Source organism: Parasteatoda tepidariorum, chromosome 9 (assembly GCF_982258835.1).
Source record: "Parasteatoda tepidariorum strain Cologne lab strain chromosome 9, Ptep-v5.0, whole genome shotgun sequence".
Classification (NCBI taxonomy): Eukaryota; Metazoa; Arthropoda; class Arachnida; order Araneae; family Theridiidae; genus Parasteatoda; species Parasteatoda tepidariorum.
The window spans coordinates 31,629,408-31,646,994 of NC_141763.1; the positions used below are offsets into that span (position 1 = coordinate 31,629,408).

Sequence of the window (17,587 nt, forward strand, 5' to 3'; positions counted from 1 at the left end):
CACCAAGTAAAATAATTTAAAGAAATAACATTTCAATGATATCAGCTGTCAAAACAGAGGACAAAACATGCGGTATACCAAAACAAAACATACCAAATTATCAGCCGTCACCATTTTCAAAACCGGCTCGAAAGTTTGTTTATTCCATGGATCACAACCGTTTGTAGTTATTACCTCTGTCATCGTAATAACCGTATAATTTTAAAGCACTATTTCAATGAATCCCGATGGCATCACATCATAAACGATAGTCACAAAAACTATAAACACAGCCTCTCGTTTCGCTGTTATATGTCGTCTGCTAAAGCACCCTCCATAATATTGAGGGGCCTCTTCAGGCAGGTGAGAGGGCATGAAGTGACGTCATCGCAGGCATCCCCTTTTTTTTTGCTTTTTTGACTTGTTAAGATTTATCGAAAAATGATCACACTACGTAACGTTCCAATCTTATGATGCTGAGTCTATTGACAATGCGTGTGGAAATGGGCATGGTGAAAAAGACGCCGGCGTTTCCCTATGCTTTCTCCTTTTGCTCTCGCGGCTAGGGGGTGGAGTATATATAAAAATTGATTATTTATTGATATTGATTTTTAATTATTTCACAATATTTATTTATTTATTTATTTATTTTCACAGTAGTTTGAATTAAGATTTGTATTAAAGGCATTGATCCGTATTAAATGCTATTATATTTTAACGCATAAAAAAAACTACTTTAAATACAATTTAAATTGAAAACACTAAATAAATATAACTAAATTTTAACTATTTTTAGCATAAATAAGGCTTTAAAGGGTTATTTGAATTACTAAACACATACAGATCTTAAAATAATCTATTTTTATGCAAAAAGTAATGTATGAATATGTGCAATCAATGAGTATTTACGCAAAAAATATTTAAATCAATTGTAAAATTAAAATAATTCCCACATAAAAAATTGATTACAAATAAAATTTATTGAAAAACTTTGAATTGATAGTTTAGTTTTCAAAGGATTTTAGCTAAAGTTCAGTTTTTTACAGATATAAATTTTATAATGAAATTTATTTTAAGTTTTGTCAATAGAACTATTTCGAAAATATTAAAGTGAAATATATTAGTGTTTTTAAACATTTAAATGTTTTTTTTAATAAGTATAAAAGTAGTTTTCTGATAGGAACATAACTTTTAATAACACAATTAGACCCAGAAGTGGCTTTACTGCACCAATCACAAACTACATTATGTAAGAAAAGTAATAAAATGTGTCGTCAATTTAGTGTGAGGTAAAAACACAAAAAAGGAAGCAAGCAAAATTTAAAAATAAAGTTTAACTAAGGTATATTAAGATTTTAGAAAAGTAGAAAAAATTTTATCTTAGAAAGGCAAGCCCATAGATTTTAGGACTATTTATTTAATAATGATTTTATTAATATGTGATGTTATTTAACTATGATAAAACATGATCTTATTTAACTTCCCTTTTTTTGAAAACTATACATACTTAATACCGCAAATATTTATAACATTTTAAATTATTAATCATGAAGAAAAAAAAAATCACATAAGAAATGCGATAAAATATTCAATAAGATAAAATAGCAGGCAATTTAGAATTTTTGGGAAAAATTTAAAAATAACGATTTTCTAGCTTTCTAACTTTTTAAAAACAATTTTTTAATTTAAAATATAAAGAAAATTGAGGCTGAAAAATAATTCTGTGTTAACAAAATGCTAAAGAAATTGATACTGTGAATTCAGATTTCACCGTTAAAATTAGACTAATTTTAAAAATAACCAAAAATGTTTCACTTTGCGAAAATTCAGTAATTTTTATTTTTGTTTGTAAGAACTTACATTTCTAATTAAATGATATTTTTATAAATGAAGAGGAATACATATTCATATTAGTTTTTTCTCGTCCTAATGACAAATCTCTAAAAGTAGGAAAATCTCTAGATTTTCCATTCTTTATTCCTAACTTGAAGTTTCTATTTGAATAAAATTCTATAGAATTAAAATTCAAAACTTTACATAAAAATTAACTCGATTAGGGCATTTGAATATTTAATTTGACAATAGAATTAGTTCAAAAGGTAATTATTCCGATAATTATTCATTCAAAGTTTAGCATAAGGGTCCATATAAAAATTTCCTAACTAACTTGTCTGGCGGTCAAATGGGTATAGATTAAACTGATACGAAGTTAACACAAAAACAAGATAAGACTTTGTCATGTATTGAAAGCTCTATTCTAGTTTTATCGGCGGATAAATCAGCTATTAAACCAAATTCCGTGCATTACACTTAATTTTGTTTTTCATCGATAAGTTAATTGGTTCAACTGAATGAAACTATTCTTCAAATTTGAATGATGATCAGATACGATGCTTATACGATTATATGATTTGCTCAGGTATTTAATATCTGTGGAATTAGAAACTTTTTCACCGATTGCTACTGATACTTTTGTAGGAAATTCTTTTATGCTAAAAATAAATAATTCGTTAAATAAAATTTTATTTCAAAGTCATTAATTTTTTTTTGAAAAAAATTAATGAAGTATAGTTTGCCTGCTCTTTTTTTTTCTTATGAAACTTAACTTACGTATATGATGGAAAAATTTGCTTACATTGCTATAAAATCTTAAACTCGTAAAAACAAACAGAAAAAAAAGCCAACATAGAAAAAATGAATATAGTAGGAAAATCGCAATGATAAAAAATAATTTTTATGAGAAAAAAAAATGTGTTACCGGGTAATACTAACCAAATACTTCCACAGTAGCTTAAAAAACTATTCCTTATAGTTTTGGCAATTTTAAGTTTCATTCTCCTTTATCTCAAAATCTTATGCATAACTACGCATGAAAACTATAAAACTTAATTGCATACTGAAATAACGGAGGACCATGAAAGATGACGAACGTGAAAAACATTACATTTCTATGATTTTATACAATACTTTTGATATTAATAGCTTGTTTTACTTAAAATTGAGTCGCTCAGAAGCCAATGCGGTTAAGTCCAAAACACAGAAATTGAGAAAATTAATGTTTTCTGATACATTAGTTTTTAAAATTCTTGGTTTAATAATTTAATTAGAAAAGTGTATAAAGTCTTTTTTCGAGGTGTAAACTCTGCAAAAAAACAAGATATGTACAGGATGTCTAAATAAAAACGTAAGTATTTATTGAAATAATGACAGCATCTTGAAAATTTTAGGACTTATACCTTTTGGCAGCTGAAAAAGATAAGAAATTTATGTAAAAAAATACATATAAAAAGTGGACTTATTCACAATGGCTTCTGAAATTATTGTACAATATATTCAGAAGCTATTAAAAAAAGGGCTGTCTAACCTAGAAAAAAGTAACCAACGAGTTAATCCTTTAATAACTTAGAAGATTATTATTTATTTCATCAAAATTTCCAAAAATCAGAAAATATCAAAAAATGGACTTAACCGCATTGGCTTCTGAGCGGCTCAATTATAAATCATTCTTCTTAAAATTGCCTTCTCATCTTCCTCAGTTAGAACGATTAATAGAGAAGCTAATAGTTTAAACCACTTCGTAATTTCCCTCGTCATTTGTTCCAGACATAAAAACTATAAGGGTGATAAAAACCACGTCAGATTTAACAATGATAATAATGATATTAAGGAAACAGAAAAGACGTCACTAGAACTCTTCTTCGGCGGGAAATCCACTTAAATATAAAAATGGCAAAACCTTAAAGGGAAAATTTCTGTTAAAAACAAGAGCATTAGAGGTTTTTATAGCTAACACTGATATATATTAATATTAGAGTGAAAAGATAATCAAAAACTGACGAATCAATATCGAGGTTGATAAAAAGTGAATTCAATTTTTCTCATGAAACTTAAACGGTGATGAAAACATTACAAGGATACGATTCAATTTCTTTCAACAAATAAACATGTCTCCAAAGAAATGGTTATTAAAATCCGAAGGTATATAATTTCTCTAATAATTATCAAACCGGCTGTTAATAACTAAATCTATATTGTATTAAATATCTGTGTTTTGAATTTAATCAATTTACTTGAATTTAACACCAAACAATAACTGTCCAATCTATAGTGTCAAAGAATAGAATCACATCATCACGGTAAAGCGCAAAATTTCTATATGAAAAATGGCTACAGTTTTGTAAAAATAAAAAATTGCGACATAATTTTTTAACATTTGAAAGCATTGCATTTTATTTCATTCTAATTTCATAAGCGTCATTGAAAAGCCGTGTCAATTTTAAGTTTACTTAAACCAATGTTCAACTCCGTAGCCTTGTAATTTTTAGCCAAATACAGAAGACAGAGGAACTCCTGGATCAAGTATTGAGAGAAATTTGTCTTCGTCAAGGACTTTTTTGAAGGAACTTTCCCAAATTTGCCTTACATGAAGAGGAAAACCACGAAAACCTCCCATGGTTACCCCGACGGCAAGGCGACTCTATACAGGCATTCGTCTACCACTGAGTATATGCGAGCCGGGTGCGGAATTCGTTTCTTCCAGCAATTGCTGGGATACGATCAAAGGAGAAACACGGCTCACCAATCGCTCTCTCCCCCATGGTTTAAAACAATGTATTTTATAACCATCGTTGAACGGTCGACCCAATTTTTGGGTTTACGACTACTAATGTTCAACTCCGTCGCCTTGTAATTTTGAACCCAATTAAAGAGACAAGGGAACTCGAGAATCAAGTAATGGTAGAAATTTTGCCTTCGTGGAGGACTTTTTGATGGAACTAAACCGCATTTGCGTTACATGGAGAGGAAGACCACGAGAACCTCCCACGGTTAACATGACCGCAAGGGGACTCTAACCCATGATCCGTCTACCACTGAGGGTATAAAAATAATTATTTGTACGTATTATAAATTTTATTTTATAACTGGCGTTGAACAACAGACCCAAATCAGAGTTTACGACTACCAGTATTCAACTCCGTGGCCTTGTAATTTTGAACCCAGCCCCGAAGACAAGGAAACTCCTGGATCAAGCATTGGGAGAAAGTGGCCTCCGTGGAGAACTTTTTGATGGAATTTACCCGCACTTAAGTTACAAGGAGAGTAAAACGGTGAAAAATTCCCACGGTTAGTCTGACTGCAAGGGGACTCTAACCTATGATTCGACTACCACTGAGATATTTTGCGTCTTCACTTGGGTGCTGTGAACTGAAAGCCGAATTCATTTTGACCAGCCATCACTGGAATTCGAACTTGTGTCACCTTATTGGGAGGTGAGAGCTCCATCCTTTGAGCCACCACGACGCATTAACTAAACTTTATTACTTCGGCTCAAAACATTGCATTTGCAAAATTGCATCATTTAAGCTCGTACAAATTGGAAATTATTCAATGGTTTTAAAAAATTTAATCTGGGAGGAAAACATGTCTCGCCATTTTGGCGATATATTAACGGGTGCTATTTTATTTATATTAATATATAATAACGCCGTAATAATAGTTATGGGTCATTCTCACAAAAACAGTCATTTTCATGTCCCCAGTATATTTTAAGTTTGTTTTACAGCTTACGAAGAAAACAAATTCAGGGAAAATGTCCTTCAGAATGCAAGCTAACAAAAGAATAAAAATAAAATTATCAATTTTTATTTTTTATTTATTTTAGGTAATTAAAATATACCAATATGTCATTCCCTCACTTGTCCCCACTGCTGATTTAAAAAATGAAAAAAATTGTTTCTGAAATACAAAAATTTTTTTTACAAATTCGTGTTTTTTATTTCAGAATACTGAAATATAGAATTCAGAAAATCAATTTTAAATTGAATTTCTGATAAAAATATTAACACAGCACCATTTTAAACTTTGTCCCCAGTGTTTCCCGTCATTCCCTCACAACAATGTTCTTATCACCTGCAATCTTCTTAGAATAAAAATATTTTAATAAAAACTTCAGAAGTTAACAACTGGCATCATAGAACAAAATTGCAGTAAGTTTCCATCTTCAACTTAAAGAAGCTTTGCTGTGGAATAAATTTGAATGAATCAAACCAGGTAAAATTTTTTACATTTGTCATTCCCTCATGTCATTTTTTAGAGTAAAATAAAATACCACTTCACCGAGAAAGTGGATAATTATATGTTGCTTTCTTGTATGAATATAATTGTATGTGATTGACTTCAAAAATTCATTAAGCCTAACTGTTATTTTGAAATTTCATTGAATTCATCATTCCCTCACTTGTGTATAAAGTGAGGGAATGATTCAAGAAGAATATATTATCAAATTTTTTTTTGTTCAATCGTGCCAATCAATTTTATTTCCCAAACCTGTAAAAACTATTAAATATATAAGACTAAATTATAATAAATATTAGATATACTTAGTATGTTATCATTTTCAAACTATAGGTAGATGTAACTTAGATAAAAACATGTATTAAAATAAAATATCATTCCCTCACTATTAGTGTCATTCCCTCACTTTTTAAATAGGGAAAATAATTAATTTACTTATTAATTAATTTGAAAAATAAATTAAAAGATTAATTTATTAAATTAATTAATTTATTTATTAAATTAATTAATTTATTTATTAAATTAATTAATTAATTATTAAATTAATTAATTAATTATTAAATTAATTAATTAATTATTAATTATTATAAATTAATTATTTAAAAAATTAATTAATTTAAATATTAAGTATAATTTATAGGATATATACTTTCTTTATAATGTCATTACATATTTCTATTAATATAAAAAGTTTCAGAGCTTTTTATTCACTTTACTTTTTTGGGATTTTATGAACTGAAAAATGACAGTTTTCGTGAGAATGACCCTTATAATGAATAATAAAAGATATTAATATTAATGGGGTTAAACAATTAAGCGATTCTTCTGATTAAAATTAAACCAATTTTTTCAGCAAGACAGTATTAAGAGTTTTAAATCAAACTTTTGCTAAGAGTGTAAAGCATTCAAACTGGGATTAATATTGACGAAAGAACTTTGATAAATTTTTCTAATGAGATACAATTATTTATCAGACTTTTCACCCCTTTCTAATTAAAAATTAAACTATTCTTACTGAAACTGAAATGAATAATTTAATTTGTGAGTGATCCCTAACAATGAATTGACACTAATAGGTATGTGTGAAAGACGTGGATAAGGTTTCGCAATCGTTTAGTTAAGACTTATGGCTTCTTAATAAAGAAGATCAAAAATGAGCACCGATGAGAAAGTAATCAAAAGGAAGTCATAAAACTTGCAAATTCCTCCCCTCCTGATCACGGAACATCGTGAAATTTTAATGCTTCCGCTCATCATAATCAGGCTGAGTGTATGCATGAAATCTTTGAATAATTAATTGCAAAAATTAAAAGAATTCCCCCTGAATAATTCTTACTATTTGGAATCTTGCTTTAACGTTGAACATTTTACATCTCTCGGAAATAATAAATTTCTAAAAATAACAATTTTCATACAGGTTTCAGGCATAGTTCAGAACAAAAATCAAAGTAACGAAATCACTCTTATGCATCTCGATTTCATGAATGAAATCTTCGAAAAATTGCAAAAATTAAGTAAATTTCTGATGAAAAATTCTCATTGTTCGGATTATTGCTTAAACGTTGAACATTTTTCATCTCACGAAATTTCTAAAAATAATTTTCATACAAGTTTCAGATATAGTTCAGTAAAGAAACCAAAGTAGCGGAATCACTCTTACATAACATGTTACATGTTGCAATTACATAACATGAACTCCAATTTTTTTCGCGATGTAGACTCCAGATATTAGTCAGCACAAAAAATATTCTTTATAAATAAAAAACTATTAAAAAGTTTGATTGGGAAAGTTTAAATCGAATTTACTATGGAACTAAAATCATTTTGTCAAATGGAGTTGACAAAACAATTCGAGGAGCTTTTAATATACTGTTTAGCATTCGATTATTGAATACTAAATAAAAGATCAATTTATGATGAAACTGCAATTATTTTTTAAAGAAATGGAATTTGAAATATATTTTGTGGAACTTTTACTATATAAAACGTGTGTGAAATTCTGCTACTAAATTTTTAAAAAATTAAGTTGCATCTAAGATTTTGTGAAGAAAAATATAGCAACTGAAAAAAAAAATCATGAAATTTTTAGTATGATCAACTTGTACTTTTGTGCGAAATTCTATTATTGTAAACCAAATAAAAGATCACAACTGGGCAAACGAGAACAGTTAATAAAAAATATGGATTTAAAAAAAAAAAATTATTATAAATTTTATTATCTTGAACAAGTATGTGGGAAATTATGAGATTGAATTTTTAAGAAATTAACTTGGAACTGAGATTTTTTGTAAGAAAAAATGGAATTGAAAAAAAATAAACTTTTAGTGTCATAAAGATGTATTTTTGTGCGAAATTATATCATTGTAAACTAAAGATTAATTTACAATAAAACTGAGATAATTTTATAAAAAATATGGAATTAAAAAATTATTCGAGGAACTTTCAGTATTTTAAACCAGTATGTGCAAAATTCCGTAATTGAATGTTAAATAAAAATATTACTTTGTTATGGAACATTTTATACCGATTATGTAATTTAGAAAAACAAATCTAGGGACAGAGATATTAAACTGTAAAAATTATGGAATTCAGAAAAATCCGTAAAAAATATGAATTAGAGAAGAAAAAAAATTGTACTGAGAAATTGCATTGAATTTGATTTTTTTTCTTATATGTGATAGATTGTTATTTATTTGATCGCAAAAATTGATATTTCAAACAGAAGTAGCACAAAAACTGCTTATTTTTTTAATTAAAAATATATAATAAAATTTTATGTACATGACTTTTAACTATAATTGCACCTTTTAGTCCATTTAAGACCAGGAATATCAGCCAGAAATGATCTAATAATTTTGTGTAAAACACACTTCAGGTCATAATTTACGAAAGCTTTTTTCTGGCGACAATATCGATTTGATTTCAAAAAATGATTATATAAATAAAGGTAGCACAAAAGAACTTTCCATCGAGAATTACTTATTAACCTAGAAACTTACTTTTAATCATTATTGGATTTTCTACACCAAGATGGACTGAATATAATAGTAACAAGATAATAGTTTTAATCTTGTGATTTTGCGTAAATCATAACTTCAGATCATTGACAAAAACTCATATTCCAGAAATACATCACACGAGAAAAAAAAAAATTAGTTTTCTTCATTTATCTATAACAAGACAAAAGTAACATCCAATATCAATTTAACTAATGATTTATTTATAGCGCAAGCGATTTCGTCGAAAAAATTGATATATCGATTTTCTTCAATCGTTTCAGAGTATATTTTGCAGACGATCCCTCTAACATCGGCAAACCTGTCACTTTCAGAACCTGAAGAAGGAATTCGCTATCGACGCGCGAGAGATGTTTTATTTCCCCGTTTTATTTCAAATTTCCGTACATCTCTCCCAGACAGGTATGGCAAGTCGAGTATTGTTTGTGTTTAACATTCCACTGGGGAAGGACGCTATTTCTGATTCCGTTTTATGGGAGCATTGAGAAAGACATTTAAATTCCATGTGGGCGAAAAATAGCCATTTTTCTTATACATTATTTTAAAACATGAATAGTGTTTGCATCACTATTTGGTATTACGTCACAAGATAGAAAAAAATTTTAGTTCTGAGTCATAGTAAAATATTCCAGAGAATTGGTGAAATTTGCTCATTTATATTCCTAACGTTTTTAATATGGAAATAATTACTTTTTTTAAAAAATTTTCTCTCATTAGAATTTATTTATTCATGCGAAATTGAACAATTTATTTTACACCATAAGATTTTGATTTTTTGAAATTTATTCAAATAATTATGATTTGCTCATTACTTTTTCTTTATATTTCGTTCCTTGTATTTATTACTCATTTTGTCAAGTTCACTGCTATAAATAAATACTAAGTCAAGTTCACTGCTTAGGAATAAATTAAAAACTTATTCATTGATAATTGTTGAATTTTTAATTATTTAATGAAATATTTTAAATAATAATTAAAAATTGAATAATTATCTCTCATTTTGCTAAACTCACTAGTCATTTGTCAAACTCGTATCAAACTCATTTTGTCAAGCTCATTTCTATAAATAAATATGTCAATTTCACTGCTTGGGAATAAATTAAAAACTTATTCATTGATAATTCTTGAATAAAATATTTTAATTAATAATTACGCTTATACTATACAAGAGCAATGTTTTCCAAATAAAAACAGGCAAGAAATTCTACGCGAGCCTCCGAAAAGACTTAAAATCATACCTATCGATTATTTTTATAATATTTGTAATGCATGTAATAATGCAATAATTATTTTTATAATACAATGCAGATTTGATTCATGTAATTATTGCATTATTACATGTATTATAATATTTTTATAATACATGTAATAATGCAATAGTTATTTTCATAAATAATGATTGCATTATTACATGCGCAAAACCATAGGATAAATAATAATAAATACTTAATAATAATATAAATAGTAATAAATATAATATTGATAAATATGAATAACAATAATAAATAATGATAAATAAGAAGATAAATATTGGTTGCATTACTATTGGCGTAAAATTACAGCGTAAAATTACAAGATCGAAAAAAAGATTTAAATCACGACTCATGGTCAAATCTTTCAGCACTTTGATATATTTTACTTATATTTTTTCTATCTATTATATTTTACGTACTATAATTTTATATAATACCTAATGAATTTTATCTACAACTCAAATATTTAGACTATATGGAAATCATAACTTTAAAAATATTTCTCGCAGAATTTATTTTTTTTTTTAAATTATTTTTACTACTCTTAAAAAACTTATAATTCGATAGTTATTCCAACGCTAAGCTCATAAGAATTTGCAAAAACTGATAATCTTTCAACTATTTTAATAATTTTTATCTAAATGGAAAATTGTCGATTCTTACAAAGTTTAATATATAAACATTAATATTTATTATATATTTGTCCAGTCTTAGATAATCATTTACGGTTAGATGCATATATGGCAACGTTACTTTTAAAAAGTAACGAGTAAAAGTACAAGTATTTTTAAAAAAAGTAACGAGTAAAAAGTAAAAAGTTCTTATTTTAAAAAGTAACGAGTAAAAGTACAAGTAAAAGGACAAGTACTAAACAAAAAAAGTAACGATTTAAAAGTACATTTCTAGGAAATCGAAAATTCAAAGTAACCTAAAATTTCATTGAATAATATTCTTATGTTCTTTAATGTTTTTGCAAAATTGTTGTTATTTATTTAATTATTTTTAATTTTGAAAGTTATGGATATTAATTTATTTTTAAATTCGCAAGAATATTATAATATAATTTTATAATGTAATCATATAATATAATTTTAAAATCAAATATAATTTTAATATCAAACTTTTTATGGATTTGCACGAAAAAGAAATTTTATTTATTGACTTTAATTTTTAGCTTATTATTTTTATTTAATTAAATTACCATTGATTCAAAATTGTTTTACTCTTTAGAAACGCGTTTTAAAAACACAAACATAAACAAAGCAAACAGATAGCTTTGTGATCTTTGAACTAGTAAAAAATAATTGAATGTGTAGTATAAGTTGAAATAGAAGGTATTTGAACACGAAGTTAGCTGTGAATGCATATATATTGCATTGTTTTTTTTTTTTTTTTTTTTTTTTTAAAGAAAGTTTACCGAGTTTTAGAAAAAAGTAACGATTTCATTCGATATTTCCGTTACAAATACTTTTACTTTTTCCCTAAAAAAGTAACGAAAGTACAAGTAAAAGTACTAAATTTAAAAAGTAACGAATTACAAGTAAAAGTACGTACTTTTTACTTGTACCGGCGGTACAAGTAACGAAAGTAAAAGTACTGCCATGTTTGGTTAGATGATATAGATTAAAATTATAGCTTTGGTACTTGACTTTTGGTTCCAGGTACTTAAATTGTGGGAAAGAGCTTAGAAAACCTCAATAATAACTTTTAATACACTTAGAATTTTTTTTAATTATATTTCTAAAGGCAATGCTAAGCTCATTAAAATTTGCAAAAACTGATAATCATTCATCATTTTTAATAATTTTGTTCTAAATGAAAAAATCTCGCCAAATTGTCGATTGTAGAAATGTTCCAACTCATACATATTTTTAATATTTAATATATTTGTCCAGTCTAACGGCGATAATCATTTACGGCGAGATTATATAGATTTAAATTACAGCTTTGTTTAAGTTCAAGGTACTGAAATTGTAGGAAAGAGTTTAGAAAAACATTCAGAAATAATATATGAAGAGCTGAACCATTCAAGTTTAAAAAAATGCAAGAAAAAAAAATGAGAAACGGATGGAAATTCAAGAGACACAATGTGGAAACCATTTGTTTCTGTTTGCTTAAACTATGCGAGAGGTTCTATCCGGACAGACGTCATCGCTTTATAGAGAAAGAAAATAAAAACGTTGAAAAAAAAAAAGACCACACAATAACACACGCGGAGAAAAAGTCCCATAAAATTTAAAAGAGCAGTGTCCGCAAAGTGAAAAAAGAAAATGTCTTTTGTGCTGGCCCTGAATCTCGGCTCTAAATACACAAACGGAAGCGTAATTGCTGTAATTCACGGAAAATGAGCGTATAATTTGTAATTTCTGTTCAGTTTAAGAACGTCTTCGGTTGTGATAAGAAAAGTAATTTTTAACGAGAAACGAGAGTTGGGTTAATGTAGTGCTATTTTCTTCCTTTGTGTCTGGGTGTGTTTAAGTTTTCTGTTTGGAAACCACGTCTGAGTTCAACTCCTTGAACTCACAAACCTAGTTGCTTATCTAATTTTTTAAGTCATTTAATTTTATATAATATATATATTTAAAATCTAACGTTTATATCCACATCTATCTAGTTTTGAGCCTCATTCGGCCGACCGGGAAACTCCTTAATCAAGAATGTAAGAAATTTGTTCTTTAAAAAGTATTCATTAAGCAAAGCTAATCACATTTTGCGTCAGATATGGTAGGTGATCCATGGTGGTTCACGGGATAGGACTCTCGCCTTCCAATGAGGTGATACAAGTTCGAATCCCAGAGAACGAATTCCGCATCCGGCTTGCACCGACAACAGTGCTAACGTAAAATACTCTCAGTGGTAGACAGATCAAGTGTTACAGTATAATTGCCGTTATTACAGTATAACCGACATTATATTTATGTACACTTTCTTTATTATTTTTCTTTCTCTTTTTCAATTTTTATGTATATAACAAAATTCATTTTTTTTTATTGTTCATGCTCTTTTTACTTCATTTATTGTTTCAGTCATTGTTTTTCCTTTTAAACAAATGTGTTGCACTTCATTGTCTGCAAGATTTTCAATGTTGTTTACTAAATTTTATTGTAAAAATTTTTATATGTATTATGCAATTTTTCATAATAAATTCCCTCTGATCAGGCTAGCTCACCGGGTTGTGGCGAGCTGGACTGGTAGCCAGACGTGGACTATACGGGTAAGGGTTTTGCAAACCTAGGTACGTGTCCACGTCTGGAGGAAAGTATAATTGCGGTCAGGCTAACTATGGGAACTTCTTGTGGTTTTTCTCTCCATGGAACGCAAATGCTGGTTATTTCCATCTAAAAGTCCTCCACGGAGGCAAACTCATCCCATTACTCGTCCAGGAGTTCCCTCGTCTTTTAGATTGGGTTCAAAACTAAAAGGCATCGGAGTTGAGCATTGGTAGTCTTACACTCAAAATCGGGTCAGCTGTTCAACGACGGGTATAAAGTAAAATATAGGGAAGGAAAACCACGAAACCCTCCTCAGTTAATCCGAAAGTTATGGGATTCTAACCCATAAACTTACTAACACTGCACTCGCGGCACTAAGCAGTTTCTGAAACAAATAACCTGTGTCAAATACGTGCAACTAAGGTTGTTCTATGAAAGCTTTTCGTGAGATAGAATAACTGCTCTTATCAAATAATGTTACTTTTATATTTGTTGTGAGTATAACAGCTATTCGTGACTGTTAAGTTTGGTCAATTTTTCACTCTATGCTGATTTTGAAAATTATTCTGATGATAATTCTATGATTTATACATTATTTCAATAAAATTATTCAAATAAAGAAATAATAAAGAAAATGCTATCAATAACCCCTTGACTCTGAGTTTTTATTAAATATGTTTTTAATAATTTTTTCGTTATTTTGTATAAAAATTGGTCAAAATAAATTAAAAATATTATGAACATTTTAATAATTTATGGATATAAAACGCAACATGAAACACTTGTGTCTATTTTGCCATTAAAGGTAAAATCTTCCAAAAAAGGTTTGCCTTGTAAGAAATTTTTCAAAAACGCATTTATTTGAAGTTATTTAGATCCAAGAGAAGCAGTTATTCATCATTGAAATTTTCATTAGTCTATAAAATCAATTATTGATGAATTTTTGAATATGAATGAAAAAATAATTTCTTAACCCTTTGAGGCACACGAACATAAATTTTCATATTTTTTTAAAATTGAGAAACTAATTATGATGCTTAGGATCTAAGAATGGGAAAATGACATTTAAAAAAAATTCTGATTCATTGCACCACACAGGGGGTGGTGGTTTCGGTGGTTAACCAGTGTCCACATAGAACATTTTCATGTGAAAAAAAAATATTATCTTTTTTAACTTTTTTTACAATAAATTTTCACTTTTCAGAAATCAAACAATAAACTTAAAGTACTAAAACTATTTATATAATTTTAAAGACCAAAAAAGGCTTTAACAAATATAATATAATACAAAAATAGTATATAATAAAATATATATTAGTGAAAAATAAAACGCATGAATTTCAAACACAAAAAATATTCTAAGTAAAATATAATATATATTATACAATATCAGGATAAAATAAATAATACAGAAATATATAATAATAAAAATAAAATGTATAATAATAAAAATAAAATGTATAATAATAAAAATAAAATATAAAATAAAATGAATTGATTATCATTGAATTGAAATTGATTATCTTAATTGAAAATCAACAATATAAATAAATAATAATAATAATAAAAAATTTAAATTCTTAATTTTTAAGACAAATAAAATGCTGAAAAATTTTAATAGTAGAAAATAGATATTATAGCATCAACTAAATACGACTGTTCGCTTATTCTAAAAGAACTCAAATGAGCAGAATTAACTTGTTTCAGATAAGAAATTTGAAGTAATAGACTTTATTTTCAATAGAAATAGATAAGAGACACATTGCTCCCCATTTATAAGCCCCATGAAGAAAAAACCCTAATAAATTTTTACCCACTTCACTATCTGAGTGAAGGAAGGGGGAAAAAGGATAAAGACTCGTGTTGGTGGATATAATGTTCTAGGGGCACAGTGGCTTCACTCTGAAACCAAAAAATATAAAGGTAAAAATTAAATACTTTTCTGAGGAATCTTTATTGGGAAAAATTTGTGTGTCAAAAGAAGCTCATAAACAACAAATCTGAGTGATATACTTCAAACTTTTTTTGTATTTTATTGAGTAAAAAAAAAAAAAACTTGTAGTAATGAAAAAGGGCCTTGAAAACTTTTTATTTTTTTCAAAGGAAGATATAATCTAAGTGTAGTGCTGCTATCTGGTGATGTTTAGTAAAGTTAAAATAATACTTTAATATTATTGGTTTCGGAGATTGACCTTTGTGCCGCTAGGAATAATTTTTTAAAAAGTGCGGTTTCGCTGTCGTACCACTGTGCTTCAAAGGGTTAAACTACTTTTTTGGACTTCATATTTTAATGCAATTATAATTCCGATAATCTTAGATTTTTTTAGTCACCATTATGCATTTTTCTTATAATTAAAAAATGCCAAACATATTTTTGCTTGAAATATAGTGTCAGAAAAAAATATGTAAGAAGGAACGGACACCAGTGTCTCATCTGCGTCAAAGGATTACAGAAACTGTTTATCATTAAATGAATAAACATTATAAAACTTTTTAAATTATGGCATTTTAAAAAATTAGCGATTTGTCAAATACAGGAAATGCGACTTTCAATACAGCAGAACAATTTTTAAAAAAAACTATAAAAAAAAATCTAAGTCTTAAGAGTTCAAGAGATCATTAGTTGTTAAACCGATACTAAATTAAAGCTTAACGTAAGTGCTGAAAATGAAAGTTAGGAGGAAAAAACTCATTTCCGTGGACAAGTTAAGTGTCTGGTGTCAAGTGTTAACCCGTAATCAAATTTTCGAACAAGCGATTTCGGAAATAAGGGATAGAGTTTAGAAATAACGTCTGCTTTAATCACTTTCGAAGTAGTGGGGGAAAAGAGATCGTTATGGAAGGTGCAATTTTCATCTTGTAAAAAAATTGTACCAAACGATTTTTATGGAATTTATGAGTGAACATTGAGGGCTGACTGAAACAATCGATGAAGTAATTAACATAAAGTGAATAAAAACTCTTTCTTTCTCAATATTTTATGCTAAAATAGAAAGGGTATTGCTAGGTGTTTGGTAGTTTTAAAAATTTGATAAAAAGAATTGAAGTTATTTTTTTAACTGCAACCATTCATTTGAACTTTAATTGCATAAGTAAGGAAGTGGAAATTAATTGATTTAGTTTGTCAAAATAATCAATTGACCGGTTACATATGCAATTGCTATTATTTATTGTTTGAAGTTCAAGAAAAATTGTTCAATGAAATGAAATTCAAATCATTTGAAAAAATTTAAAGAAATTCTATTTTTCTTAATTTCTATTTTGTCATGTTTCTTTTTTTTAATTTATCGATAGTCAAATAAGAGTGTGCATCCATAGATTGTATTTTTGACTGTCGTATTTCAATTAATTTTGAAAACAGATATTTTGCAATCATATGTTATTTTTTGAATATTTAAAAAAAATTCGGATAGTGTGATAAACCCGAAATAACATTTGGTTGTAATTTATTTTGCATTCTATGTGCATTCTTATTTCATTGTAAGGTGCAAAATTACTTACAATTAAAATTCCGAGAATCCAAAAAGGTATTTTTGTAGCTAGCTAAAACTACTTAAAATTCTGTATAAATGGGCATTGTGGATAATTACCATCTATGTTTAGATAGAATCATTTAAACTAATGAAAACAATTAAAAATTTAGATGGAATATGCACCAATGAAAATCCCTTGCCAAATTTGGATTAAATCCTTTAAACAGCTGAAAACAATTAAAAGTATGATAAAATTTGCACTACTTAAATTTGGAGTGAATGTGCATTATTGAAAAATTTTAGCTGCATTTGAATTGTATAAACATAATAGAAAATTCTTAGATAAATTTTGATTGAAATTTGGAATTACAAAATTTTTCTTAACAAAAAATGTAATTTATTAAGAAAAATTAAATTTTTTGTTTTTTAGTTCCATGGTTGTGAAATTGACTTTCTATAAGAAAAATTTTTAAGAATTAAACAAATAATGGGCATTTGAAGATAGTGAATTTTCCACCTTTGCGGGAGTATGCCAGAGTAATTTTGTGAGCAATTAAGAAAGTTATCAATACAAAAAA

The 17,587-nt window shown here is 27.4% G+C and overlaps 1 protein-coding gene across 34 annotated transcripts in view; it reads right to left on the reverse strand.

The window, feature by feature from the left end:
• The window catches only part of LOC107453194 (uncharacterized), a 252,200-nt gene that overhangs the window by 176,379 nt on the left and 58,234 nt on the right, over window positions 1-17,587 (reverse strand). For 7 of the 34 annotated variants that reach the window (XM_087151202.1, XM_087151199.1, XM_087151198.1 and 4 more), the window contains exon 1: window positions 94-505. The exons of the other annotated variants lie outside the window; for them this stretch is intronic. In XM_087151202.1, the coding sequence (XP_087007328.1) occupies window positions 94-183 (90 nt within the window). In that variant the 5' untranslated portion in view covers window positions 184-505. Of the gene's footprint in view, window positions 1-93; window positions 506-17,587 lie in introns of those variants that run through there. 34 annotated transcript variants of the gene reach the window in all.